Source organism: Protomyctophum bolini, assembly GCF_963924005.1.
Source record: "Protomyctophum bolini genome assembly, chromosome: 8".
NCBI lineage: Eukaryota > Metazoa > Chordata > Actinopteri > Myctophiformes > Myctophidae > Protomyctophum > Protomyctophum bolini.
The window spans coordinates 15,324,728-15,339,013 of record NC_137869.1 but is presented as its reverse complement, the minus strand read 5'-3'; the positions used below and the strand labels follow the sequence as shown (position 1 = coordinate 15,339,013).

Here is a 14,286-nt window from a genome sequence, read left to right as displayed (position 1 = left end):
CTCTCCTGCCGTAGTGACGCTGAAGGCCTACAGTTTCTGAGCTCAGATAGAGGTGGGCCCTATAGGTCTACAATGGTTTCCCATCAGTCGAATTACCATACTGGGGACAAGATACGTGAGCTTTGGCTATAGGGTCCCAATTGAACCAGGGAGAGTGAAGCCGTGTCGAGTGAAGACTTGACACTGAATGCCATTCCATATCAAGGCTCATTGTATAATGAATAATACTCTTTCCTGGCTATACAGTAAGGCAAGAGGCTGAGCCATTTGGGTTCAATATTATTGTTTTCCTTTGTTCTTACGTTTATTACGTCTATAATATAGACACATATTATGTGTGTAATCTCGGCATCATTGTTAATGAGCGTCTCCCAGAGAATTTTAAATAAAGGTTGAATGAATATGACTTCAAATCGATATCACAATTATTTCAAACTTTAAGCGTCGATTGTGATTTGTGAATAACGAAAGATCTTTGTTTTTTTTTGTTTTTTGTGAGAGCTTCTTGCGGCTACTCCATGATTGTACAACAAAGTACTGTATACAGCCAGGCTCTGCTGCTCCATTAATCGATCAACCAACAATGAGCAAGATCAGAGTGTTCTTTTTTTAAAGGGATCTCTTAAAGCCAATACTGGCGATTGGTTAAATTTGGTTTAATTATTGTAACACCCAAACCACACCTACTGTATGCATAATATAACGGGTAACGGAGGTGTTTAAGGGATTTAGACAGGTAACCAAAATACCAACTTTAGTGGGGGAACACCCTTTCCCCACTCCTAAATCCCCAAATAGTGGCTTTAGAAAGATGAGACAAAAATGGAGCCCATATCTCCAAGGCCATGTCAAATAACAAGAGGAGAAACAAATGCACTTACATTATGTTATTTATTTATTATATGACATTATGTGCATTTCTCAAAAAGTTTAACTATTCTCAACTTTGAAAGCTTTAAAGGTGGTCAACCTTTGCACCTTGCTGTCACCTTTTTGTCATTTTTTTTATTCATAGAAGTTCATACTGATGACAAACACATCGCGTTAGTATGTCTCTGACATCACAGAAGGTCGATCTAATGTTCTGTGTGTCAGTGGCACAGGTGAAGTGAGGGTATATGTATTTTCTGCTATTTGTATTCAGATCTAAAAACATATTTGACATGAATTCTCTTGCTGCCTGGGAATCCCGTTGTGGACCTGGTAAAAAAGAGACAGTGTTGTGAACTCAGTGGCATCAATAACAATATATATATATATATATATATATATATATATATATATATATCTTAAACCACAGCCACTGTCCATCGTAGTCTGCAGACCCCCATTTGAAAATATATGCCAAAGACCCTCATAACAGAAGGTTTTTACAGTAGTGATTTTCAACCATTTTCATTTCAAGGACCCCCAGTTTGATATGCAACAGGGGTGATATGGATGCCCTGTTTAATGGCATTTCTATATGTTGGCTATTCAAAAAATTGCAGATATACAATTGTACATCATTTTTTTACATTTTCTTATACCCAGTGCAGGGGTATACAAATCGTTTTAGTAAGCAATAGAAATACTGTACCATTAAACATTAAAATTAAAATGTATTGAATAGTGCTCAATATATTGTTACAAATGTCTTCAAAAAGACAAATATAATAAAACAGTTTGAATTTGAATAAATGTTGTACATTTATAATGGGAACATATAAGTATTGGGTCACACAGCAAGACTGAAATTGTAAATGTACATGTACATTTATAATGCATCAATTTAGAAAGACCCAAGACAATTACAGTTTTTGTGGCCCTACTAGAAATGTTATCTCACCATTATATTCAGGGAAGTAGTCCACTAAATGTGAATGCATGATTTTTTCCTCCAATAAATCTGTCTTGTTCAGAATCAAGATGGTTTTGGAATGTTGAAGCCAGTTACAGGATATTACTGTCTTGAATAAGGCTTTGCTTTCCTCCATTCGATTCTGTGTGAATAAATAAATAAAATAAACACACACACACACACACACACACACACACACACACACACACACACACACACACACACACACACACACACACACACACACACACACACACACACACACACACACACACACGTATACAACATTACCATAAGAGTTTCAGCTTCAAGTGCATGTGATTTAGATAAGCTCACAGACAGAAAAAGCTGAAGACAAAGTAAAGACTGGAGGACAAATGACAAAATTATATATGTGCTCTTTGAAATGGATAGATACTAATTAGATCAAAATATGATTCTGGACTGAATTTAAAGATGAGGCTGAGCCATTACTGCGCTATACTTTGGCATCACAGACATGGATGCCTGTGGTTGGCTCCATTGCTGCTGTGCTCAAAGTTCAAATCCATTTGGAAGATTACATCTTGAATTTGAACCTTGACCTGTTTGACCGTTGAAAGTGTTTCCAATTAGATTACAATCAGAATGCAGTTCAGCAGCTTGAGCATGCTGTGGACTGGAGTCTGCATCTGTTCAGTTCAGTGATATGTTCATATTGTTTCAGCTTCTGCATATTTGACTCTGTGATGCTGACTACAGCCTGAGTGTTACCTCATTGACAGTCTCAGGAAGAACCTGGTCATACTCGCTGAGGGCTACCAGGAACATGACAGCTCTAACCTCCTCAAAACAGTGCATCCACTTCCTCCTCTCCGAGCGCTGACCACCAACATCTACCATCCTGGAAATACATGCGAAGGACAGGAACAAATAGCCAGCATCTACAATACCTTGTGAATAAAATTGGAATGTATTCATGTAGGCTACTATCATGTATCATGTACTATTCATGTATTATCTAACATTGTCCCAATTCTGAAAAGACACTCACACTACACTGCTAAGGCATATCAAAAATAACCCCAAAACGTGAATATTCAAATTAAGCTGAATTTACCTATTGCATTGTTGATGAATGGTATTTCATGGCAGTTAATCCAGTTGCCTCAGTAACCTGTATTTTTCTTTTGTAAGTAATATTGTTGTTGCTATAGCACCATTATACACATGCACCATATTCTAATTACTAATAAAATAGACAAAACAGAATAAATTCACAATTTGAATGGGCCCACCTGAAGATGCATTTATCCAGCTCAAAACGGCACTCCGTAATGCCTGTGGTGGGAACCCTCACCCTCAGGACATCCTGCTGTGTTGGCACATACGCAGAATCAGTGATGCGGTCAAGGTCATCGAGATAACTGTACAGAAGGAAGAATCAGTGGTATATTTGGCAACTCTGAGACAGTTGATTTGGTCTCTGTCTGTGTCCACTCACTATCTGGCTGAGTCTGAGATCTGGTATTCTCTCTTCCGACTGTAGCATTGCTGGATTCCAGGGTCAGTCCATAGGCTCTTGATGGCTTCAACATATGGATTCATAAATGTTGTGACCTTCTCCACATCTACCTCACTGACTGAACTGGCATAGGCCTGAGCAGAAGCAGAGAAGATATACATCACATTAACAATCCATCCATGTATATATACATGTATATCTTGTATCCAACACAAACACACACACACACACACACACACACACACACACACACACACACACACACACACACACACACACACACACACACACACATGCGTGCGCACTATACTGTAGTCTGTACACTTCTCCAAAAGGGGTTCCTGTCTTGAAAGGTATAATATGGGGTTAAACATATAAGCAGAAACATATGATGCCTTGCAGTGCATTATGAGCTTGCCTGCCATTGTTGGGGTTATTGTGCTGACAATGCTGTGCAAAGCATTGACCAGCGTATTCAGGTTCCAGACCCAGCAATGGCTAAATGCCTGAATTGTAAATACAAAATTGTAACAATGTAATGAACAATATCATGTCTAGTAGAAGTTGCATGCCAGCATACCTGTTTGTTGTGCAAAACATGGGAATAGTGAAATAAAGTGAAAGCAGACACCATCACTGCATGGTATACCTTACTGCGTTCATACGTGTACGGGATCTGTAGTGTGGTCATAGCATGAATTATAGACTGCATTGCTGTGAAGATGTTCTGATAGATCAGCTTGGTGAAGCATTTCCTGTCCTCCTCAGAGTATGCAGAACCATGAATTATTCTCATTTGTTTGAGAAATGTGCTCTTCCCACTCTCACCAGTCCCTAAGAAGTGACAAATTACACATATAGTACAATACTGTGCAAAGTGATATAGTCCCATGCAGTGTCTATTTGTGTTGCATTGGGATTTCAATTTGTCATTCCTTTTCATTATTCATTTTTAAAAGTCTGCCTCTTACTAATGACTGTATGCACCTTTGTATCTGTCAATAGCCTGAATACGAGTTAGTTCCCTACCAGTAAATGGCAAATAGCCAGTCCATAACTTTGTGTATAATTACTGAGTAGAGGGCAGAGTCATACATTTAGTATCAATATTCTATAGTACATTTTAAAAGAATTGGGCACTATTCAATTCTAATCTTGTCCTGAGAAAAGCATTATTAGCTGGTTCTGGTCATATATGTTTGAACTGGGGAGTCACTGTAACCATAGTTTGGTGAGTGTGTAGTGTGTAAATTAGCAATGTGCCTGAGTGGATGATTTATTCTAAACCTAATAATGGGGCATAAAGCACCAAACATATTTCATTTGTTAAACCTATATGTTTCATCTAGCCTACATCTAATGGTAATCACATGGCTTGTTATGGCAGTGGCAATATATATATCACTAACAGAAAATGCTAAACTAAAAGAAAGCCCACTGAACAATAATAAATGGTTTGGATTCATGTTAAGTGGTACTGTATATCCTAGCTCATAAACAAACTGCATAGCCTACAGTACATTCCTCAATGTATACGATATTGTACCATAATGGTTCATTTGATATGTCTTATACCAAGCAAAAGTATCTTTGTTTCAGCTCGAGCTCTCCTTTTATCCCGAAGAAGGAGCTGTCTCTCCAATTTCTCTTCATCCTTCTTTCTGAAACAGCAGGCAGCCATGGAACCAACACTCATGAACCTGGATCCTTCCTGCAAAGTACACAGACCAACTAGAAATATTGAAATAAACATGAAATAATGTACCCATATTGAATAAATACAACAATATGTTATTAAATCAGGGGGTGGGCCACTATAGAATGGTAAAAAAGAGGCTTGCCTGTAAAAAGTGTGCCGTAGATTAGTGCATATCTCAGCGCCCATTCACTGGACCTTTACAGAAGCCTCGCTAGTTCTGTGGGCAGCAAAATACATATACAGTATATATATATATTTTAATATATTTTTTATCCCACGATTTTGTAACCCATTTTTCACCCCTGTGTCAATCATCTAATGTGATCCTGGGCTCTACACACCCTCCACCAACCTAGTCCCCATATATGGGGGACAAGGGGAGAGCAACAGACTTGAACTCATGCTTCCTTCATGCCTGAGTGTCCAAGTTGCTCCTTTACACCTGACAGGGGGGAGTTTCCCTGGTTGGACATAGCGCGTGGAAGGAACACGTTATTCCAACCAGTTCCTTTCCCCTCCATCAGGCGCCCCGGCTGGCCAGGGGGAGGCAGTTTAGTGACCAGGATTACTGCATGTTTTTGTGAGGGTACCTACAGTATATTATGCACATTAGAAGTCTTTAGTCTGTTAATCCTGTTAATTATTTGATGTGATGTCTTGTCTGAAATGTGAAAGTCTGTGGTTATATCGTGAAAAAGATATACACTACAACATCTAAAGAAATCATATAATCTAGTACAGAGTAGACACTGATGGTTTTAATGTACCTACAACATCTAAAGAAATCATATAATCTAGTACAGAGTAGACACTGATGGTTTTAATGTACCGGTCATTCTTTGCAGTGTCATCGAAGGCATGAAGGGTATGGAACCCACCTTAAAGGACACCACAGACAGACAGACAGACAGACAGACAGACAGACAGACAGACTCCTTGATGTGTATTCACTGTAGCTAGCTAGTGTTTACATCATGAGTTGAGTCATTTGAGATATTTGGATCATAACTGTATGAGTGTTGTGTGGCTCTGTAACAGCAGCTGTAATACAATCAGTGGAAACAAATACACACAGTGAACTTCCAGCACAGACGGGACTAACCAGTCTGTCAGTCGTCCAAAGCTATAAAGCTCTGATGTTCGTTTTAGCTCATTTGCTCACATTGGCTGGACCAGAGCCATCTGTCCATCTCAATGGGTCTGGACTCTGAACTGGCTGAGTAAACAGTGCTATAGTGATGTGTCCATCAGATCCTGTGTATTTCCATGGAAACAGAGATAACACACAAGGTTATTTTGAGAGCAAATTGTCCCACCATATCAATGCATTTTTCATTGTGTGTTTTATTTGATTAAGAACTGTACTGTGTACAATGACAATATTACACCCGAGGGACGAGGGTGTACTTTATTACCCTTGTTATTATATCATATTGCCACGGCAGTTGTTATATGGTGAGGAACAAGGCGCTCGTGCAGCGTAATATTGCTTAATTCAGGAAAAATTATAAATAACTAAGATTGAACAACTTATATCACTGTGCCAAACAGTATATGAAGAAGTAACAAGTCCTTACCCCTGATGATAGCTGAGTTCAAGTGTTGATGGGAGATATTGGGCAGCAGTACAAAAACACATACACTGAATGGAAATGAAAGGTCCCTCTGTTCATATTTCCAGTGCTCACATTTGTCTTGTCCCTTCTATCAGACTGACAGACCCTATCCCATGTATCCCACTCCCTAGCTGCTTCTGAGCTGCATATACGAGGAAATACAATGAAGTTGACCATGTGACTTGCTGTCTGCATGATGAGGGTTGTGCTCTGATGGGAAAGGTAGAGGGTGGGGCAGTCGTGTTTGTACTTGTAGAGCCAAGACAGTGGAGCAGAGTAAAGAATGGATATTAAAACATAATGCCAAGAACATTAATTGTTAAATAGCATCGTTTGAATTTGTAGCTTGCAGTTAGCATTCTATTGTGCAGGGTCTTCTGCCAAGCTTCCAACCCACTTTAAAAGGCACTATAAAGGTAAAGCTTGCCTGGGCCGTGGCTCAGTGGTCCAGGCACCTTGGCTGGTAATCCAGTCTGGCAGTGTGCCGTGGGTTCGACTCCCGATCCCGACGGCCTTTACTGCATGTCTTCCCCCCATAGAGCATTGCTGGGCCTCGTGCTTCAACGTTGGAAAGCCTCACTGGCCCCTTGCTTCCCCCCCCCATCTCTCTCCTGTCAGCCTACTGTCTGTCCCTCCATAAAAAATATAAAATAAAGGCCACACTGTACCTAACAACATTTTCAGTTATTTACTCCTACACATTTGGAACACATCTATAGAGTAATGTGCAAAAAAAATATCATACTGATCTATCTGTCTATCTCTATCATGTCTATCTGCACATAATTATACAATCTTTTAGAGTCATACAATTTGTATGTGATTATTTGCAGGTCAACCTGAATAAAAAGGAGAAAGACTTGATTTGGTTGTTTCTCTCTGTGTCAGTCTTTATTAATATATAAATAAACAGTAAAAGTAATGCCGGTAGGGTTTCTTTACTTTCTCTGTTTTTTAAAGACTTTTCAGTTACTTGAATCCAAACCCAATAAGCTCAGAGATGTTCACAAAATGACAATAAATGCTTTAAGATACAATCTTATCTCTTATTCAAAATCAACACAGTATTCTTCACATTCCCAAATTTCGTTAATTTGATTGATTCAACCAAACTTGTCACATGCAGTTACAATAAACTGGTCCCTAGTCCACAACAGCTTTAACCAATAATATACTGCTTAAAATAAAGTATCTTCAAAAGTTATGACAACATGAGCTAATACAAACATAAAAAATACTATAAATTAAATCAACTAAAAGACATGTTTATGAGTAACAAGTCAGGCCTAATGATGACTGCCACCACCCTGCATAGTAACTTATACCTAGATTAAAAAAATACACACAGAATTCTGGTACTGTATAAACAGAATGGTTTCACAATGTAATCATTTTGAAAGCTTTGAGCATTCACCATTCACACTATCTGCAACTGGCCGACAGCCTCACCAGAAAATGTAAACAGGGAAGGAAGCCTCACTCTGTAAACAAGGAAGAATGTGGTCCATGCTGTTTGCGTGTAATTGGCTTACGAAAGTAGTGGGAGGGGCCTAGTTATTACTAAAAAGCACCATATTTAAATTAAATTCAAACACCAAACTGGAATCGAATAATGAGGGGGCTCTATGAGGGCACCACCAAAATCACTTTCACTTCTGACCAATGAGGCTGCCAATAAATGCACTTATAAAAGGTTGTTATCCTCTAGGTTGATCTGCAAGATGTAGTGTTTGACAGCGAGGAAGACAAACCTAATGTTATCTGTGTCTGTGGCACAGGTGAAGTGTGAGTACATTACTTTTCTCTGATCTGGATTCAGATCTAAAAACATATTCAATATGAATTCTCTTGCTGCCTGGGCATCCTGTTGGGGACCTGGTAAAAAGAGACATGGCACTGCATGTGAATTCAATGCTTATAAATAGCTTCAATTAAAATAGATTGATACATTGTTGCTGTACACACCAGGGGTACAGAGACTTACAAACAGTAGGCCAACAATACAAATAGCAATACATTTAAATTAAAATATATTTATCACAACAGAAAAGATATAATACATTTTTAATACATAATTAATAACAGGCCAATGTGAAAAGGGTGGGATATATTCCTCAGCCTAGTTACTAGGAAAGCATGTGAAAGATTTCACGTAAATTGCAGGCAGCGTTCATGATTTGAGGCTTTTTGTTCAAAACGGGCCAATCCTGCAAATTTTGAGAGCCAATGTTAGCCAATCAGGATGGAATATGAAATATCGGACAGATCTGACTTGAGCACATGACTATAGAGATACTGTGTAACGATTTGCTGGATTTTTGGACAAAATATGGAGGAGTAATAATATAAAACAATGGGTTTTAAAGTCGGCCTCCTGGTGGCGCTATAACAGGATGTTCTGGAAAATTTGGGGCAGAGGTTCATCGTTGGCATCTAGGGAGTGTGTGTGCAAAGTATGGCATCGGCCGGGTGAACGGTGCCGGAGATTAGCAGATAACAGATGGACGGACGGACGGACGGACAGACGGACACACGGACGGAGTGCAAAACATACTCTCTCCCCAAGCCTTCGGCCTGGTGGAGACTAGACCATAACATGCTTATCTATTCATAAGAAAGTTCCTGCTAATTAGAGTGACATGTTGTGGCCATATCTCACCATCATATTCAGGGAAGTAGTCCATCAAATGTGAAAACATGATCTTTTCCTCCAGTAAGTCTATCTTATTCAGAAACAAGATGACAGCGATCTTATGAAACTGAAAATAGGTTGTTATTGTCTGGAACAAGGCTTTACTTTCCTCCATTCGATTCTGTAGTGAATATGCACGCACACACACACACACGCACACGCACACACACACACACACACACACACACACACACACACACACACACACACACACACACACACACACACACACACACACACACACACACACACACACACACACACACACACACACACACACACACACACACACACACACACACACACACACACACACACAGAAAACCATGATCAACCATGCAAACTTTGTAGAATGCTCACATTCGTTTCATGTTCCCAAGATTAGAGGTTCAAATCCCACCCCAAGAGTACTATTCTTTATATATTTTTACCCCAATTAGTGTTAGGCATAGTTGGAAAGATGCAAGGAAGATGTTGGGCAACAGGAAGAACAAGGAAGAACTGCCAATAGCAGTGACTATACTGGCCAATCTCAGCGGGTCTTCGCTGAATCACAGTGTATAAAGGAAATTAAGGAATAATGTGCTGCCATACTTTGTTGGGCCGTATAGAAAATAGACTGAGAGCCAGGAGAGTGTTGAGAAGGGCTTTTAAGCTGCCTTGTACACAAACAATATCAGTACACAACAGTCTCATTACCTCATTGACAGATTCAACAAGGACCTGGTCATACTCGCTGAGGGCTACCAGGAACATGATAGAGGTAACTTTATCAAAACAATGGATCCACTTTCTCCTCTCCGAACGCTGACCACCGACATCTACCATCCTAGAAATACAGGGTTAGGACATAGCGACATCCAAGGCACGTTGTGCGTTCCAATGAGGTTATCCTCGCTGGAACGCACAACGCACCTCCACAATCACGTTCACTTCTGCCCATACAGCCAGGGCAGATTTGTCTGTCATACAAACTTTATCCCCCCCCCCCCATGGCTTCTGCGTGTCTTGAGGACTGCACCCCATGACTGACACAGCCCTGAGAATTCGAACAGGCCTAGCGGAGATCTGTGCCCCGAGGTGCACACTATACTAATAGTTATAGTTATAACTAAGTTACATTCAATACTATGCAATTCAATTGAGCTCACCTGAAGATGCAGCCCTGTCTGAGGGCAAAACAGTACTCCATGATACCTGAGGTGGGAACCCTGGCCCTCAGGACATCCTGCTGTGTTGGCACATATGCAGAATCAGTGATGCGGTCAAGGGTATTGAGATAGCTGTACACACATGAAGAGGGGACAGAAAGAAGGAAGAACCCTCAGAATCAGTGGTAAGTAATACAATTGTTGACAAAGTCTGAGACAGTTGTTTTGGTCTCTCTCTGTGTCCACCCACTATCTGGCTGAGTCTGAGATCTGGTATTCTCTCTTCCGACTGTAGCATTGCTGGATCCCAGGGTCAGTCCATAGGCTCTTGATGGCTTCAACATATGGATTCATAAATGTTGTGACCTTCTCCACATCTACCTCACTGACTGAACTGGCATAGGCCTGAACAAGCAGAAGCAGAGAAGACATCATCATAATTCATAATTCCATCCATAATGCCATATACTGTGTATGTATGTATGTATTTGGTTAAAATGGGTTGTATGTATGTATGTATGTATATTATGTTTGTTGTATGCCTAAACTGAAATAAAACCATTACTGTACCTTGTTGCGTTCATACGTGTACGGGATCTGTAGTGTCGTCATAGCATGAATTATAGACTGCATTGCTGTGAAGATGTTCTGATAGATCAGCTTGGTGAAGCATTTCCTGTCCTCCTCAGAGTATCCAGAACCATGAATGATTCTCATTTGTTTTAGAAATGTGCTCTTCCCACTCTCACCAGTCCCTAAAAAGTGACAAACATAAATATGCTGTCCAAAGTGGTATAGTTCAGTGTCTAGGTTCATTTGTATTTCAAGTTTTCTTTTGTGAATGCTATTTCATTAAAAAAAAAAAAAAATGTTGCAAAAATGTCTTAACATTTCCCCAATGGCATCGGTCTAGCTGGTATAGACATATGTAGGCCTGGTTCATTGGCATCCTATAGTTGTATAATCTATAATTTCAAAACAAGATTATTTTAGAATATAATTTTAGATACAGTCTAGATTACTATTTCTATGCATTTGATGTAATACCTTGTGTTTATCTTGCCTACTGTAAATCGCTCTGGATTTAGAGTGTCTGCTAAATGCCTAATTGTAAATTATTTTTTTGAAATGTTTTAACTACTGCAATTACAGTAGGCCTACTTATGGTTTTGACAAATGTATATCAAGTGCCTACATCTCGGTTCACTACATTTGTACAATACACATACAGTATGGTTTATTTGGTCAGTCTTATACCAAGGAAAAGGAGCTTGTATTCTTTTAGGGAATTATTTTTGTCCCGACTGAGCTGTCTCTCTATCTCCTTATTGATTCGACGAGCCTCTTTATCCTCCTCACTGAGACAGCAGACAGCCATGGACCCAACACTCGATGAGCCTCACTTTTGGATATAGGCTAGCCCTTAATTCCTGCAAAGTGCACAGGATATGACACAAATACACTTATTCAATAATGTACCCATATTGAATAAACACATCAATATCTTAAATTAAATTGCATATAGGCTATATATATCACTTTTCTACGCTTATAATATTTTCCTCAAAATAAAAAGTGTTCACTGACCGACCATGACAATCAAAGTAAATGATATGGTTACATATTGCCTTTATTCTAGATTGAACTTGTAATCACACTGTGCAACAAGTAGATTGTGAAGTAACAAGTCCTTACCCCTGATAGCTGAGTTCAGGTCTTGTGTGAAATATTGGCTGATTCAGCAGTACAAATACCTTCCTCTGTCCATCTTTCCACTGCTTCTTCTATTATTATTATAACCCACCCCCTACTTCTGTTCTGCATAGGACAAAGAAAAAACAAAAACAAGATCATCATGTGACTTCCCGATTACACAAAGGTTGTGCTCTGCTGGGAAAGCTTTACAAGTGTCTTTACGGTCAACCGTCTATGGTAATGTTTACGGTAGTGTGCGAGGAGATGTCGAGTACGAGGGATGGGCGCAGCTGTGTGTGTATGAGTGAAGATAGCGGAGCAGAGGAAAGGAGGGTGCTACTGCTGTAAAGGAGGTATAAACATAGCCTTATCAAGTTGTTTATATATAATTTCAATGTATATATTCTTTTTTTTCATGACTTTGTCAATAGTTGGTCTTGTGATGCCATACAATCATAGATCTCCACTTACAGATCAATTGGGGACTTATAAATGCAAGAAAAGCCAATAACAAACCTACGCCTAGTGCTTTGAAGACCTAAAGGACTATAAAGACTTTGGATTGGTTCTGCAATGCAAATGTCCTTGTAACTGTCTAACACCAGTTTTAATGTCGGCCTCCTCAACGAGTGGGTAACGATGGAAGTTCCATGTCCCACCCGGCTATGCAATACCCGTTCCACCCATCTGTCTGTGTCCCCATATATGGAGATTTCTATATCTGTCTCTCTGTATACCTTTTTTCCGTATTCTGTATCAAATATGAATTGTGTTGCCTAATTTCAATGTGACATAATGGAATGTACAGGTGAGGTCCACTGGCAGAGCCTGACCAGAGCCTTTTTTGGTGGTTCTGGACAACGGTGTATCCGGCAGGGAGCTCATCCTAGGAACTTTAACAGGTCCCGTTCAACAGTTGTTTACAATGTGGGTCCATGCCAGTGCAGGGGCTCCTCATCGCCGGCTCTGTGCCGTCAAAGAAACGCTGTTTTGACCAAAATGCCATCTGGGAAATCACTCCACAAAACACACCAGGTGTTTTGTGGAGTGAATTCATCATCTATTGTGGGGGTGGTTGACTGGTTGTTGTAAGACAGGATACTGGCAATGGTGGTGGGAAGTCATCTTCCACATCTCAGCCAATTCCAGAAGAAAGGATTTCAACAGAGAGTAATTTCAGGACAGCTGAGTACAACCTGTCTCAGTCAACATTACTGATAGCTAGGTGCAAAATAGAGTGTGAGGGGAAGATGTGGTAGACAGAATGACAGACAGAAAGGAGGCAGACAGTTGATACCAGACACAAGGACAGATGCAGCAAGAGGATGATATATCATCAAGGTTTTTAAGTCTTTACTCAAGACTCACCTTTACGCTTTGGCTTTCAGCCATAGCTGAGCTTAATTTTAATTTGATCACATCTGAGCTTAATTTAAATTTGATCATCTCACATCTTTCATCTTTACATGTGTGTACATACTGTACAAGTGTAAGTCTGTGTGTGTCTCGTACACATGTGGATACATGCTCTATATATACAGTACATAAATGTACATTTGTTTTATGCTCGTGTTTATACAATACATCTCTCTCTTTGAATGTAATCGTTTTTTTTAACTCGCTGACCAGAACTCAGCGAGGGTTGCTCTATCAATAAAGTTTGATTTGCTCTTAGCTTATCAAGTAGATGTAGAAGTAGATGATAGTTGGAGATAGATTCTACTACTGTATATGTCCTTCAAGGACACGATAGTGAACAGAACAGCAGCCTGCAAGCTCTGATGCCTGTCTGTTTCGAGAGGTTCGATCTTCCTATTTTAACGGATTAAAACTAGAAAAGTGCACAGGCTGGGTTGCTGACTCTAGCCAATATAAGTGAGTTTGTACGACAGACAGTAGCGTTTGTACACCCCCTATATGACTATGGGCAGAAACTGAAGCAAATAACCCACTTACCCACAACATGTGATTCCGATTTTAGTAGCGTAAGATCTGTCACGGTTTGAGTCAGGATAGAAAGTAGGAGCCAAATGCAGGATGAGGCAGAGCAGATCGGTTCAATGTGTTTAATAACTCAAAAACAAATAAC

At 39.8% G+C, this 14,286-nt stretch overlaps 2 protein-coding genes across 3 annotated transcripts; both read right to left on the bottom strand.

Annotated features, from left to right (window-relative positions):
* Window positions 1–918: 918 nt before the first annotated feature.
* LOC308319346 (guanine nucleotide-binding protein G(q) subunit alpha-like) lies at window positions 919–6,798 on the bottom strand. 2 transcript variants are annotated; one of them, XM_080769377.1, is made up of 10 exons: window positions 6,621–6,798; window positions 6,206–6,297; window positions 5,186–5,260; window positions 4,920–5,055; window positions 3,994–4,178; window positions 3,324–3,478; window positions 3,118–3,246; window positions 2,594–2,723; window positions 1,829–1,982; window positions 919–1,200 (listed from the first exon to the last, which is right to left on the bottom strand). In XM_080769377.1, exons 4-10 carry the CDS (start codon window positions 5,038–5,040, stop codon window positions 1,010–1,012), a joined length of 1,065 nt encoding a protein of 354 aa, XP_080625503.1. In that variant the 5' UTR covers window positions 5,041–5,055; window positions 5,186–5,260; window positions 6,206–6,297; window positions 6,621–6,798; the 3' UTR covers window positions 919–1,009. The 2 variants fall into 2 exon arrangements, with proteins under 2 accessions (XP_080625503.1, XP_080625504.1); XM_080769378.1 differs by lacking the exon at window positions 6,206–6,297.
* A 1,545-nt stretch (window positions 6,799–8,343) lies between these two features.
* LOC308320119 (guanine nucleotide-binding protein G(q) subunit alpha-like) lies at window positions 8,344–12,214 on the bottom strand (the record flags this gene model as incomplete). The annotated part of the gene is made up of 8 exons (XM_080770438.1): window positions 12,198–12,214; window positions 11,760–11,932; window positions 11,073–11,257; window positions 10,753–10,907; window positions 10,503–10,634; window positions 10,051–10,180; window positions 9,319–9,472; window positions 8,344–8,534 (listed from the first exon to the last, which is right to left on the bottom strand). Exons 2-8 carry the CDS (start codon window positions 11,878–11,880, stop codon window positions 8,344–8,346), a joined length of 1,068 nt encoding a protein of 355 aa, XP_080626564.1. The 5' UTR covers window positions 11,881–11,932; window positions 12,198–12,214.
* Between the last annotated feature and the right edge of the window lie 2,072 nt (window positions 12,215–14,286).